General features: G+C 45.8%; 1 protein-coding gene and 1 pseudogene across 1 annotated transcript in view; both read left to right on the forward strand.

Moving 5' to 3' along the window:
• The window catches only part of LOC142564525 (uncharacterized), a 42,860-nt gene that overhangs the window by 22,092 nt on the left and 5,355 nt on the right, over positions 1 to 15,413 (forward strand). The window contains exon 4 of the mRNA XM_075675541.1: positions 9,552 to 9,640. Coding sequence (XP_075531656.1) covers positions 9,552 to 9,640 — 89 coding nt within the window. The remainder of the gene's footprint in view (positions 1 to 9,551; positions 9,641 to 15,413) is intronic.
• LOC142565086 (U2 spliceosomal RNA) lies at positions 14,966 to 15,142 on the forward strand (annotated as a pseudogene).

The following is a 15,413-nucleotide window of genomic DNA, read 5'->3' on the forward strand; positions in this document are numbered from 1 at the left end:
AATAGGCGCGGCGGCATCTGTGGCGGCGGCGGCGAACGCTACTGGCTGCGACACGGTTAGGGCTCCGAGAATCTTGTCGTCGCTGACAGCATGGATCTTGGCCGCAGGAGGCACTGAGACGGCGAACGCCGACTGCGACGCGGCTGTCGACTCAGAGCTCTCAGCGTTGAACACAGCGTTCAATGTGGCCGTAATATCATAGAGTGCATTCCAGAGGCGCAGTCGTGGCAGATAGGGCTAACGCGGCGCCACGCCGCTTCGGAGTTTTGGCGGGGCCTGAAGGGCCAGCCTGGCGTCGGACCGGGATGCGAATGCTGTCCCCTTGTCGCAGAAGTCTTCGCGAAAAGGTCAAGGGTAAACCCAGGGGCGAGCAAGGCCTGGGACTGGGCCAGCGACTGGTGAAAACGGAGCACGATATGCTGCCAGATAAACATGGTGGCGCCACCTAGTGGTCTCCAAGTATATCTTAACTCGTTCAGTGAATAAATTTCCCCATTTAAAGTCACCGCTTATGTTGTTCAAGAGCACCGATTTTTGGGCTAGTTGGCAATCTGCTTCAATTATCCCCCTAACATCCTGATTCTCATTTTTGGCTACTACCTTACACACGTTGAATAAGGGTTTACGCGGCTCCTTGTTCTTCATTACACACTCGTGACAAGGCACAGAAAGCTTTCTATGTCAGTAATCCCCCACTTTCCTCCTGTGTTCTAGAAGTGTTTCATTCAGACACCTTTTATCCCTTTCGAAACTTCCTAAAACAGCAATAGCAGGACAGTGCCTAGATAAGGCCTTGAAGAAATCTTGTTTCTATTCCATGGCAAAAAGTATCGAAAGGCAAGTGACACGACTTTTTTCAGCAGGCTATCCTGACAATGATCAAGTATATATAGCTGAGGAGAAGTTGAAAAAGAAGAAGAAAAATGAAAGATTCCTTCAAGAAGGAAATAGATTCCACACTGTAGTAATTCCCTACGTGCACAATACCTCGCACCGCCTGAAGAAGATAGGAAATCGTAAGAATGTCAGAGTTTTGACTTCGGACCCTGACAAGCGAGCAAAACTGTGCCAAAAAGCTAATGCTTTCCAGAAAAAGAAAGAACCTTGCGCTGTAAAACATTGTCATTCTTTTGTAATTTGCGTGTCTGGCGGAGCATATGAAGTTCCCTTAGTATGTGCTTCCTGCTATATCGGTCAGAGTGGAAGATGTTTCGCAGTCTTGAAGGCAGATGGTATCGAGTCATGGTGTCTGGTCACAATACCAGAGAATGTATCCTGTAGTCTTCATACTGGTGAATTGGATAAACAGTGGGATGGTAGCCGTGAAAGATGTCGAATGCGTGCTCTTAACGTCTGACTGACGATATGAGTAGCCATCTGGTGCTCCTGTGCAATGACAATCGTTTCACCTGTCGAAGAACATCTCGAGAGGCCAAGAAATGTCCGAAGTGCTTGAGCTTGTACGTTCTGTAGTTCAATGAAACTAGTGTTGCTTGTGTTGGACAAAACAGGAAGACTATGCCGCAAAAATCAGAGAAAAATTGCCGTGTATAGCTGCAACAAGGAGTGCACGGATGGTACCCACGATTTTCCAGCTACGAATTTGAACATATTCGCAATAAAAATTTGCTTTTTCTTCATGAATGAGAGGTAACGCCTAAGAACCTGTGAGATTAATTGTACATGATTGGCTGGCGCTCGATACACACCGATCTCAAATTTGCATTATGCAAATGGCGCAACAGAAGGTCCCGGACTGATACACGCAGACGATATAGTGATACTAGCAGTCAATGCAAAACATTTGGACAGAATTGCGAACACGTGTGGCAACGAAGCTACAAACCTAGGTCTTACCGTTTAGCACAAAAAAACAGAAATTATTATGTATACTGAAGATACGAGTAAAGAATTCGCTGTGCTTAGCTCAGCTAACCATGGATGTGCAAAGCAAAAACTTCATTTCGCTTGGCTAAGTCTTCGTTGGACTTGGTTAACTTTAGATTTAACTGTAAATATTAAACTTACGTATACAATCATCTTTAATCCAGGTATGACGGCTGTGCCTAGGTCGGTGGCTAGACATTACTGTGAGTAGGCTTGGGTAGGCACGCATTGTTCGACGGTGCGACACTTGTTGTGCCGCAGGGAAAGCGCAAGTGTTAGACATGCAAAGAGACGCCGCGAACATCCCCAGCGTCGAATCACAAACGGACAGGGTGCGAACATGGTCTCTACACTGATCTCGAAGGCGCGATGCCTATTGCATTCTAAACCCAGTCCAGTAAAGCAGCTGGCCGGGCGATATCCGTGGGGTGGTCAGACGCCGCTTGGTAATGACGGCTGAAAGCCTCCCGCTCCAGCTCAACTCTCAGAGAAGATGTCCCGGCCTTGCTCTCATCCATAGCCAAGCTGACTAGGCCATGGATGAGATAAGCGCGGCGCTCCTCGTAATCAGGCGCGCTGCAAGTAACGTGGTCACGCGGCGACCCAGCTGCGGAAGGCGTCTGCGCCAAACAGGCGGCGGAGCTCGGTTCGGCAAGTCACGTGATGCGTTAACAAGCCTACGGCACAGCTTCGGTCAAAGGAAGTTCAAATTGCTGGTGAAGGCAAAAGTGGTCTCGACTAGGTTAGTAAAACTTTCACTTTAAAACGTGCTACCAATTCAACAGCAAGTCATACCCGTAGCCAAGCAGTTTACGTCGGTATATGCATAAATGAAGGAACGTCTTTACTTCAACGCCCACCACGATTATCCGAAAAAAATTCAAAGCAATATGCTGGAGTTGTGAACGTTGAGCACTTTCAGGATACCATAAATATGAGGTAGTGTGTGGAATCTACAAAGGAAGTAGTCGTGCCAGCGCTAACGTTTGAAAGTGCCATTCTGTGCTTAAAATGTAATAGCTTGTTGGGGTTGGAAGTTAACCAAAGATCCGCAGGGTCAGTTGGCTTTGAGCGACCACGGCAAAATCACAGTTGAGGCAGTGCAGAGTGGCATGGGCTCTTTTCTTATCTGAGAAGCGCCGAGCAAATTTACCTCTGAAGAAAGACTAGGGAACGTGGATGAAAATAAATGAGTGCCTAAGTGCGCAATCAGCTGTATATAATAAGTGTGGACATAGAATGAAGGAACAGGTCAAGAAAGTTGGCAACAATTTACAGGATAATACACAAAGAGGACTCTTCAAGAAGGAAGTGAGAGAAACAGAGAGAGTAAGTTGGGTCAAAGTATGAAAACAAGAAAATTCAAGATTTACAAGAACTGCAAGAAATAAATTAGAAAGGAGAGTCTGCGCGGTGACACAAAAGGGTGGTGCCTCGCTATTTGAGGCTCGAGAAACCAGCCTAACGAGAAATAGTCTCAGTTTCGCCGCAGGGCGAAGCATAGATGGCGATAACAAATTCGCGGGCAGCTAACCCAACTAAGGATATTATTCTTATCCCCCCTAAGAACATGTAAACATAGGCATAATAACTAAATTTACAAGCATGGAGTGCACAAGCAAACATGAATAAATCTCACTCATTCATCATGCAAACTCGTTGTCAAACGCTGGACTGAGGAAGCGCGTCAGCAGCAGGGAGCGAACTGACCATTCTGCATCGCGCATCAGCGTGAACTAAGTTGCGAAAATACAGCGCGCGGCAAACTGGGCACCCGTCTCAGGTGGCTTTCAATATACAGCGGTACGGGCTCGCGCGGCTGCTCGCATATAAAGCATACAGCGACCGGCGACGATTTTATCGCCCTTGGACTTTATACGGAGCATTACGGCGACACCCACGCCAATGGAAGAAAGGTGCTTGGAGTGCGCATGTAATTCATATCGCAATAATAGTAAACAAAAAGAGCGCTCACTAAATGTGATTTATTATTGCGGAAAATGTTATTACAAACAAAAGCAACCACGCCAGAACAAATATTACCACATCATCGATATTGAGAACTGTGCTGTTTGATGTGGTTCCATTATTTGAAGAACAGCAATAAAAGATAAGGACGAGACAGAAAAAAGAGAGTATGAGCAAGAAGGAAGGGTTAGTGAGAAAATAATTATTCCCCCCAAATTATTCCCCCCACTCATGGTAGAAGCCTACTGCTTTCGCCGCCGTCTTTCCGATGCGTGTCTTTTTGCACTGTTCATCACGTCATCAAACCACACCAGGGTGACCAGCTCTCATTCTCCGATGCAGTATAATCAAGTTAATTAATTTCAACGGTTGACCCTTGAGCAACAGCGCTGTTTAACCCCTAGCAACAATCTACCTCAGCGAAATCAATATAGATCCGAAAATATGCTAGGAGTACAACACGGACAAGCAGTAAGGCTGATTACACGAATCCGTGCCAGTAGGAAGTTTTAAGCGATGGTACACTCTCGGCCTCATTTAACACCTATGTAATACATGACAGTACGACGTAAACCTTTCGTGAACCGCCGAGACGTGAAATACAGTTTGTTCGCGTAGTACGCCATCATTACTTAAGGCGGCGAGGGGAAATGGCGCCAGACTACCGCTGCTTCCACCTTGCGCAAAGCAGTGGAAACTCCAGAGAATATTTCAAACGTTGGAAGCTATAGGAAATACCTTTCATTATTTACGCGCAAAAAAACACAATCTGATCATCAGGCATGCCATAGTGTCAGACTCAAGATTAACTTCGACCACCGAGGATTCTTCATCCTGCAACTAATGCGTGCGACACGAGTGCTCTTGCATTTCTATTTTTGAATTCCAAATTGGCGAGGAGGCTACGCTTGGTCGCCTGTTCTACATCACCATAAAGTATCAACGAAGCTTCTTCGTGCTTCCTTACCTCCATTTTTTTAACTAAACGAGGGCTTTCTGACAATGCGCTTCCCCGCTCCTTTCAGTGAATGAAAGCTTCTCGTTAAGCCTTGCCCACTAGATGCCTGTTGGCACCCGCGCAATCGGTTTCCGCTGGTGGGCTACCAGGCCAGAAAAACCCAACGGCTGCAGTTTGGACAGGCGATATCTCCCTAAAAAAATGTCTCATTGAGGGCACCGCCATATTGTGGTCACAGCGGCACCTATCGAACGGGGCCATGCTGGTCTGTGGGACAGAGCTGGAAGGAGCACAGAAAGGTGCTCTTGACGACGAGGTGCTAGTTTAGGCGTTTTCTTGAGATATCGCAACAACCTTCTTGAATGAAGAAAGTTCTTTGAAGACAGACACTCACGTCCGCCGGACGCGGTTTGTTAATCCAACTGTTAAGATGGTGCGGCCACGAGATCTCGCCTACCGCGTTTTCGACTACTTCATCATCAATTTCCATCACGTGCCCGCGGCCGCATTGCACATGTACGCCTCTAGGAGATAGAGCTGCTGTACTGGAGGTCCGACTTACTGCCCGTTCGACAGTAGTATCAAGAAGGACCGCGCAATACTATCTTTTCCTGGAAATTTCTTAAGGTACGCCGCTCTTCCATGTTTCAGGCGGCGCGTTTATGTCCTCGACTTCAAGGTCGTCAGGGTGTTAGTTTAAAGACAGCCTCGGCGTTCTTTGTTGATAAGAGCTTAGGAAAAGGAACTATTTCTTTATCCTCTGTTTAAAAGCCGTCGAAGAAGCTTTTCTGGATACGGTACTCGTCGTCGGGGCTACTGCACCAGCCGGAGCAGCTGCATGTAGAGGTCCTTCTCAGTGGTAAAACTGGCACCGCTAATTAAAACTGCCGAAATGGTAATGTCGAGACTGTGGCTCCGAGCCACACATGCCTGTAAATGTTCGGGCTCCTCAATGCGGTGTCTGCAGGAGGTGTAGTAGTCATCGTTCCTCGGAAATTTCGGTGTATTCTACACTGTGTTCACGAAGTGACCGAAAATAATGTACTTCACATCACAGGAGGTCAGCTTGTGTCTGGCCACTGGCCTTTGACGCCAAGTCTTCGCGTGCTGAGCATTAACTGATTTGTCCTCATCTAAGAATGTAGGGTTAAATTAGCGGTTCAGTAACTGGTTTCTTGGGCATCCTCGTCAACTCTGGCCTCTTTTTTCGAGAATCAGGTGACCTCGCTCTTTTCGAAAGCTGATCGCGGTCACAGTCACTCGTCCCTCGGTGGTTTTCGTTGAGCCTACTCTCTTGCATTGTCAAAACGCTCTTTCCAACGATGGTCGATTTCACCGTGGGCCTGTAGTTGTTCTTTAGAACTCTGAACGAGTCCTCCAGCTTGATCCACGGCATTGGCCACTCGTTCAGGTGGCCCGTCTCTTCGTGATAGATCGACAGAGTGGACCTAAATTTCGAGAACGGGCTGGAGCGAGGCTGACTAAGGTCGTCAGCGTTCTTGTCCCAGTGGTCCCAGTGTCCCAGTGGCCGGCTACTCTTGCGACTTTCTGAGTCTATATGCAGGCTCTGACTGGCGGGCTCCTTTGCGGCGTGATCACGTTGATCTCACAGTACACAGCAGAGGCGGTCGTTTGACGTCAATCCCGCGGTCAGCAACAAGGTTGACGGTACCAGCAGTGGTAGACAAAGTTGGCATTGCCCGTGTCCCACGTGTGTGGTTTTCGGTAGGGACCTTGAAGAGGAGGTCTGGTTCTCCTCTCTGAAATAGATTTGCACAAGCAGGAGCTTCACGAGCTTTCGCACCTTTTCTTGGCGCGACCTCTGAATAGCCCCGTCGTCGGCCTCAGCCTCCTTCATGCTTTGACAGTAGAGATTATCGATATCTTCGGGGAGCGGTCGCATAAAGACACGGTGAAGTAGGACCACCTATTCTTACGCTGTAGCCCCGAGGGTGCCGAGGCAGCCTTTAAGAAAGTGAACCTCTTCGTAAAGTTTCCGCAGCTGCCATACCTGAGAAGAGCGACCAACGGGCGCGATGGCAAGCATACTGTCAGTATGGTCTTCAACGAGCGTGGTTGGACGACCGAACCTCTTTTGGACCATTTTCACCGCTACCACGTAATTGGCTTTCGCCTCGTGTATACCTTCGACTGCACGCTTTGCTGTTCCGTTTACGTACGATCTTAAATACGAAAATTTCTTCATGTCGAGGAATTACTAAGGTGAGCGATATCGAAATGCTCCTAGAAGCCCTGCCACTAGCGAAGTTCACCGTACAAAATGGGTACCTGTTTCAGTATCGCAACTTGTTGTATTGGTACTAGGTAACTTCCTTGAATGGAGACGCCTTGGTTGGCAGCTTCGCTCGCAAGGACCTCGGTCGCGCCGTCTTCGGCTCTTGGAGCAGAGTTCAAGAGGAAGCGGACCTGGCTCTACGTTTGCGGTTCATGTCGTGGTACTCCAAAGCTGCGGTCACTTCCGCCTCATACTCCTCACTGTTGTTCGTGAGGTCGGCATTCTTCCCATTTAGGGCTGTAAGCGCTGAGTCCTCGCCCTGCAAGTCATACAAAATGACTTGGAGGTTGGACGGTGAAGGATGCTCGGCTTGAAGTGCTTCGGTTGCGGACGAGACGAGCCTTGTAGCTGTGGTTCGAAGTACGCCTCTGCTGCATCGCAGTCAATCCCTCGTCGGTGTGGGACGCCGATCTTCTCCTCAGTTTTACGGCACCAAAACCTATGCTAAAGACAGACAGACTGACGTCCGTCGGATGCTGTTTATTCATTCAACTGTTAAGATTGCGCTGCCACGAGATTTCGCCTACCGCGTTCGCAACCTCTTCGTCTTCTTCAATTCTGATCAGTCCTCAGCGTGTTGTTGAAGCTCTGAGCTTTTTTATAGCCGCAATAGCACATGGCGACGGGCCCAGAGGCACTTCCTCTGCTTTGCCCACTATCAGAATAGGCGGTGACTCAATCATAAACATTGTCGCTACGCAACCCTTGTTGAAAATGTTATTATTGCATGTTTGGCCTTCAACTCTATTGAAGTATCACTCTGGAGGCAACACTCAGAGATCCCTTCGTGGGCCACACCGCTGTACATCCCAATCCATGTAAACGGCGAAACTCCGAGGAAACACGTTTGGTAGCTTTCAGGTTCGTAGAATATGCACGGTACGCTTTTCTAAGCATTACCCTACTGGCGGCCAAGCATCGAGCTTCTCAAAGTAAAGAACCGTAATGTAACAGCACACGGGTGGCCATTACCATGTAGTACTCGATAAAACAACCTGGTGGCTGTGACACCTTTATAAATATGCCACAATTTACCATACACATGCGACATGTTGAAATAATATGCGGACACAGGTAACGAGCGGTGCCTCAGCAAGGGCATCTCGCCACCTCTGGGTAGCTAGTCAAGGGTTTGGCTGCAGAACGGCAACAGACACACCTTTATTTTCCTCACCCGCACGTACTCGTTTCACAATACATCCCCGATCAGCTTCCACCAGAACGCTGGTTCCCATGCAAGATAATCCTAGAGGACACTTGGACCACATTTTTTTTAATTGCATGCACGAAGTTGAATTGGTCGATTCACACTAGTTTAACGACATGAACGAACCTTTCATTCCCGGTTGATCATAGGCGCCGAGTTCGTGGCCGTGAGCTCCCCAGAATGAAAATTTTCTGACCGCAGAAACAAAGAAGCTGATCGCATGAAGTACTTCGTGTTTACGTGGCGAATCCAAAGCCGTTGCTTGCCTGCCACTGCCGCGGGGTGGTCCGTGATGTCACATTGGCTGAAAATGCACCTGACATTCGCTTCTGAAAATTATTTTTGCAGCCAAATACAGAACAGTGGCACCCCGTTGACTTCGTGTCATTTGTCATCGCAGCAATCACACATAGTACGACGTTCATTACAGTCGCTGTTATCAAAAATAATACCGTTACCTACTAGTCGGCCGCTGGGAGAAAGCGCCATTCGCACATGCAAGTGAGAGGAGGAGAGCAGTACGGCGGTGGCTGGTTCGAGGTTGCGTTCCTCCTCTAGAACCAAACTCCTCGGTCTATGGCTGCCGAGATAGTTCTGCTACGCGCCTTGCATGCCGTCCGCTTCTCTGTTCAAGCCTAGCTAAGCGAAAAAAACAGAACACCTCCTAACTGCCGGACTGTCACCAATGTATCGCTATCGAAATATCACGAGAGAATTATGGAGAAAATGCAACTATTAGATGAGAAGTGCATAAACTATCTTAAGGATGCTCTTCTTATACTAAAATATTTAATGCAAGCTCTCCAGCGAATTTGCACTTTTTTCGACTGAGCCAAGAGGTTTCCTGCTCATATGTTCTCCATTAAGGATGCATCTTAGTGACATCGACAGACTCCCTTGATCAATGAAGGTGGTGCCTTTGTTTAATTAATACCATCATAGATTTGGTTGGTGAAGTACTCAAGGCGGCTTGGCCATGACTCTTACGTTTCGCGGCACAAATTGACGGAAAAGAAAACTAGATAACTGCCGCGTCGCAGCGACGTATTCCTCAAATTTGTGCCAGAATGATCCTTGTGCAGGACGGGTATAAATGTTTTCTAGAACAGCTAAACATCACCCAAAGCCTTTGCAAATAAATTTACCACGTTTATGCACACTGTTCAATGAAAAAGTTGTAGTTTCTCATGACTGCCCCCGAACCCTTCTTAACGTACTTTACTCGTGATCTGCAGCGATTTTCTGGGAAAAGATCACTATAGAGGAGTATTCAACGGTGACACAAACCCGCCTAAATCCATGACGGTGTACACCGTTGATGAAGGTGAGTATAGCAATGCAATGTTAATCATCGAGGATGATTTCTGCGGCCATTTTTTCTGTGTCCTTCACCAAGCGTCACTACATTCCGAGCACACAACAACTCAACAATGCGCAAAAGTACACAGCCTAAACGCGATCAGAAAAATCAAATTAAACCAGCTATTCATGCTAGTTGCGCTCCCTCTTCGTCAAAGAAATAACTCACATGGCTGAGTGAATGAAACGCATAATGAATTACATATTTTAGAATTTAAATCATAATAGTCTTGCATGAGGAGGGCCCTCCATGGGAGGAGCATCTAAATTAAACTTTAAAGTTATATTGATAAATAAAGCAGAGATGACAACATTTGCAAATCAGCAAAATACAACTTTATTTTTAAATTTTACTACAGCAAATTTAGAAGCGAACAGCGACATTTCATCGCACTCGTAGTCGTATATGATGCCTGAAGCGTTTCGCATACGTGGGTTTGAACGGAAGTGTCCATAGTTTTAAGAAAACTCAGAATTTGTATCTATTACAACATTAAATATAACTCTAGACGCATTTCTATTGTGAAATATTCTAGTCATATCGAACAAGAAGATTAAAGAATAGGAGCTTTGTTGATCCATCTCTTTTTATATAGACAAAAAAATGGGTTTCCGAGAACAGCGTTTGGTAAAATAACGGAGCTTCTATAGATTGTGTGGCCCACGTGAGTTTACAACAGGACCCTAGGACAGCTGAGGGACTTGTAATTGAGAATTCATGCAGAGTGTTGTCTTCGTTGCCGGAGATATGTCTGATGTTACAGTATCGCACAATGCTTAACCGTGTGTCAACGGGGTGAAACAACAAATAATAAATTGGGACAAGTAGTTACAATATAAGGTGCCGGAAGGGGGCCATCATTATTGAGTGACTCGAAATTTTTAAGCTTTAGTAATGTGCCTTGTGCATTCGCTCAAGAAAAGATTGCCCCTGCTCGGCAGCCTTGTATGCCTGTGGCAAAATTATTGGAAAAGCTTCCTAATTTCTATGGTTCCTTCTGTTTTGAGGCTTTGATAAAAGCTGCTAATCGTCATATTTTCGAAAGACAGCAATATTCTAAAGATAGTACATGATCTGACAACTTAGACTAGTGAATTTTAGGATCGCTCGCGAATCAAATATCAAGGAATATTTGACTCGTATTTCAAAATTTGTGTATTACCATACCCATAAATAAAGTTCCGTGGCCTTGGCTATTTCTACCTGAATAACTTATTTATCCTGTGGTATCGACAAAGAAGAAATATTAGGTGGTGGCACAAGTAAAAAAATTGCTGGAACCGATCTTCATCGTACAGTCAGTTCGAAATAGGCAGTGGTGGTAGGGGCATGTCCTGCCTATGTTAGCAATTTAGTAGTGTCATTGTAATTATTTAAATGGCTATCTTAGTGCCCAGCCCTAGGCATGAAGCTTTTGTACTGCTTATCTGCAAAACTAATGCAAGTAATATGAATGTTAGGGAAAGCCAAATATCCTATACAAAACATCATGGTGGTAGAAGAAGCAATAGGGAAAAGCGCTAGGATGCCGGCGTCAAAGCAAGTATAAACATAAAATTATTACCTACACTTGTATTAATCTCTGGAAATGAGCCGTTGCATTTTTCCTTGGTTAGGGGGTATGAGCCATTCCTGATGATGATTAGTTTTGTTCACATATGGACACGAAAAATGCCGACCACATAGAGGCTAACAGCTTCGCTCTAAAAAAGGACAGAAAAGGTTCCTTGGGGAATACCGCCAGTCACTTCACAGCCAACAATGCTCATTCAAGTAATGCTCACGAAGCAAGATCTATTGCTTAACTAACAAATAGCATAAGTTAGAGATGGCGGAAGGCACGTTCATTTCCGTGAGTTTTCCAAACAGGAGCTCATGGCGAACCTACATCAACTGCTTTTATTAGCTGAAGTAAATTGCTTGTAATTAGCTACGGCTATGCGCCACTCTGAAAGCAATGATCACAAATTTGACCAAGTTGGTGGTTCTGCAGCGTCAGGATCCAAATACGTGCCCGTTAATCTATTAAAATATTATAATTCCTAACGCAAACTAGAATATCTTTTAAAAACTCAAGCACTTTAAATGCCGCGCAGGATTGATATGGGCCTGTAGCTGCTAGCTGCATTATAGTAATGCGGTAACTCAATGGCATATGGATAGTTACCCAACTAAATTATTATTTCTATGTGCGTAATGAAGCGCGAAATTGAAACTATACAAACTGGAATGGTACAACGTAAACGTAAGAAGCAAAAAACGTGCGTGGAGACCAAATAAATTTAACATAGTGCATAATGAGTAAGCGAGTTCAAAATCAATGTGCAGCTTGAACAGTAAGTGTATCACAGAATGCTCTAAAAGCACAACTTCGTCATGTTTTCATGAAATTTATCAAAAAATGATATTGTTACCTCTTAACGCTCATCTTAGCCCTACTTCCATGTTCGTGTTCAACTTTGTCTGCTGCTTACAGATATGAATGTACAGGAAAAACGTTAAAAAGTATGGCAAATTTTATTTTTAAGAACGTGAGCTCATCACAGTCACATCACAGCGAGAGTACACATATTACTTCACAGGATATATGGCTAACTTTAACCAGATGATTATCAAATCTTCAATCTGTAAGATACAGTGAAGCGAGGGCAGGCCGCAACACGCTTTACAAAAGCAGGAAAAACACTTCACAATATGCCTTGCATTTTACCAGACATCAACAGCATTATACTGTGCAGCTAAGTAGGGAGCTTTAAAATATAAAAAATTGTTACCATAAAGAGCACGAAAGCCATAGAATTTTTAGCTTAGTCTAGGTTTAATTAATTATCGGCACTATTCGAAGCTGCGTAATCCAGGCAGGTCACCAATACGACCTTGATGTTTCACAAAAGCTTACATGAGCATAGTAAAGTGCATCCCAAGGGTGCTGGCATTCATCTTTGCCTGCCACAAACGATATGAATCACAAAAGATGAAAGCCATTGCTACTGGCTCATCTGACAAAAACAATGAAGCTTTTGTCTTAGTACTGACATGTTATTGCCAGCTTCCCTATTAAATGAAATATTAACAGTTACGCATCGCAATACGAATCCCCACAAAAATTTTCAGATATCATAGGGATCCTCACTTCCTGTTTAGTCTCTAACATCTCGAAGAACGTCATCTAATCCAAGAAAGGCGTCCATACTCACCCGTTGCAATGACGTGCTAAGCGGCTAGTGCATTTATTGTTGCAAAGTTCTTGTGTTTCCTCTGATTGAAATATTTCCCAGCTTAGCTCATATGCACAACATGGAATACAGTTAGTGTATTTTTCGTTATTGGTGCATCATGGCGTCTGTTCTTATTTATTAATGAAATTGTGCACGCTTTCGAGCTTCCACACCAGCAGAAAAAAAAGTAAATTTACTTCATGTTTATTACCCACAACTTTTTTTTTCAAGTTACGAAACAGCTTATATGGAAATAGATGCAGTTGTAATATTTGACAGCATAGTGGCTTATGGCTACGGTTCCATGCATTTTTTCTGTTCGTCGACAAATCTGTGTGAGCGAAAGCTATTATCGTCGGCAATGGCTCGTGCCACTGTTCGTGCGTTCGTCGTCGTCGTTTCCACAGCTGTCTCCAATACTGTTCATCATACTAGCGTTCTCATACTGCCCCTCCTTCAGCGCAGACGCTGACAGCGAAATGAAAACACGAGTCTATATAACCATAGCCTGCTATATATAACGCATGTATAGCACAAATGAAAGCGGATATATAAAAATAGACGTTTGTTCGCACCTTTCGTCACGACGATCAACGATCAGGACAGCAAATGCGGTGGTACCTTGGTTGCATATTCTGTGTAACCCCTTAGAACGATAGCTCTACTACTCCAAGTACAAACCCAGGAAACGCCTCGTTTCGTAAAAGTGACCTTCAAGCTCAGTCAAGGCAAAATTGGGACCTAACTTTCCGCTACGGGCGGCTGCCGCGTAAGGCGCGTGGGCGCTCATATTTTGAACGCAACCTGCGACATGGACAAAGTGTGCAGTACGCGAGCCTCCTCTTCAAAGTGATCTGAGTTGTGTACCAACTCCGCCGAGTGCTGGTATTCGTATGCATTGTGCTTTCGACGCTTAGTTCGCGCTCAAGCGAGACGCAGCATGACCGTCAATCCGCTCGCTGCTACTGCTGCGTCGAGCAGCGTCCGTCCTATCCCAAAGTAAAAGAATCCGTGCTATTGCTCGACGAACTTGCCTCAACTACGGCGATTTTTGTCGTTTGCTACGCACCTTCGCCACCCGCCGTGGTTGCTCAGTGGCTATGGTGTTGGGATGCTGAGCACGAGGTCGCGGGATTGAATCCCGGCCACGGCGGCCACATTTCGATAGAGGCGAAAGGCGAAAGTACCCGCGTACTTAGATTTAGAAGCACGTTAAAAATTCCAGGTGGTCCAAATTTCCAGAGTCCTCCACTAAGGCGTGCCTTATAATCAAAAAGGGGTTTTGGCACGTAAAACCCCATAATTTCTATAACGCCTTCGTTGCCCATCCACATTCACAGAGTGGAATGCCTAATGACCTTTTTCATTTCTTTGATCGCCTCACTGGCAACCTAGATTGTAACTCGATAACCTATACAAAGAGAATATTACAAGCAGGGTGTAATCAAACGAGTAAATATTCTGTGACATTCCACTCTGTGAAGGTTTATTAGAAGCGAAGCTGTGTATGTGGGCCCCTTAATGGTGAACTGCCCATAGCAGTGCCTCAAACGCAATGTGCGCATAAATGTAAGGCGAGGCGCGACTACGCGCTCTTCCATGATGTTGAGAATCGAAATATGATGAGGCACCAGCGGTATGCATAACCATGTGTTGTTTCAGAACGGGCAACAACACCTTTTACTAACGGATTCCGGCATGGGGGAACAGACAGGCATCTCACTGCACTTTGAGCGCACGCACTGCTTCACTGCAACCAAGGTGATCGTACGTTGGTGAACGTCCCGCAGTGCAGTAATGGTTGTGGGTCACTCGAAAACCGGAAGCGGTCACACACATCACAGGCCACACAAAATCGGCTCCCCACAAACTCCCTCTGATACCTAGCCTTCGCTCCGGTGAAACATTTCAATCACGCGGGATTGGGGCCACTTGACGGTTCGCATTTCTTTTCGCCTCGCGGTCCTGGCGGGATCACGCTTACGGGACTGCCACCACGTGAGAGCGGAAGGAAAGGAAAGGACATACGCAAGCGATTGAAGCGCCGACAAAGAGCGCATGGTGCGAACGCAAACATGGTCGACGCGGGTCAAAATCTGTTCTCACCAGCATAATATCTGATACGGGTTGTATTGGGACCCAAGATATTCAACTTATTTTTGCAAGCTGGCGGAGTGCTTAAAGCCTGCTTCACCTCAGCCGCGGGTTGGCCCGGCATTGCACTATTTTCGGGATCGGCTCAATTGGGACAAATTAGCGATCTACACGGCTAGATAGACGTACGCAATTTTTTGAAGGACCTAGCCATACGCAACTTTACTGCAAGCAGGGAAAAAATTACCCCGGCATATACTTCCATACGTACACAACCTATGGCATAATTTAAGGAAAGAAGGCAGCCGACGTGAAGTTTAACTTTTTCTGCTCCCTGCAGGCTCTCTGCAGGCATAAATAACAACAGCCGTCATGCTCCGCTAAGCACACATCAAGATATAGTAACTGCATATTAGATTTATTAT

The sequence above is a fragment of the Dermacentor variabilis genome, chromosome 11 (genome assembly GCF_050947875.1).
Source record: "Dermacentor variabilis isolate Ectoservices chromosome 11, ASM5094787v1, whole genome shotgun sequence".
Classification (NCBI taxonomy): Eukaryota; Metazoa; Arthropoda; class Arachnida; order Ixodida; family Ixodidae; genus Dermacentor; species Dermacentor variabilis.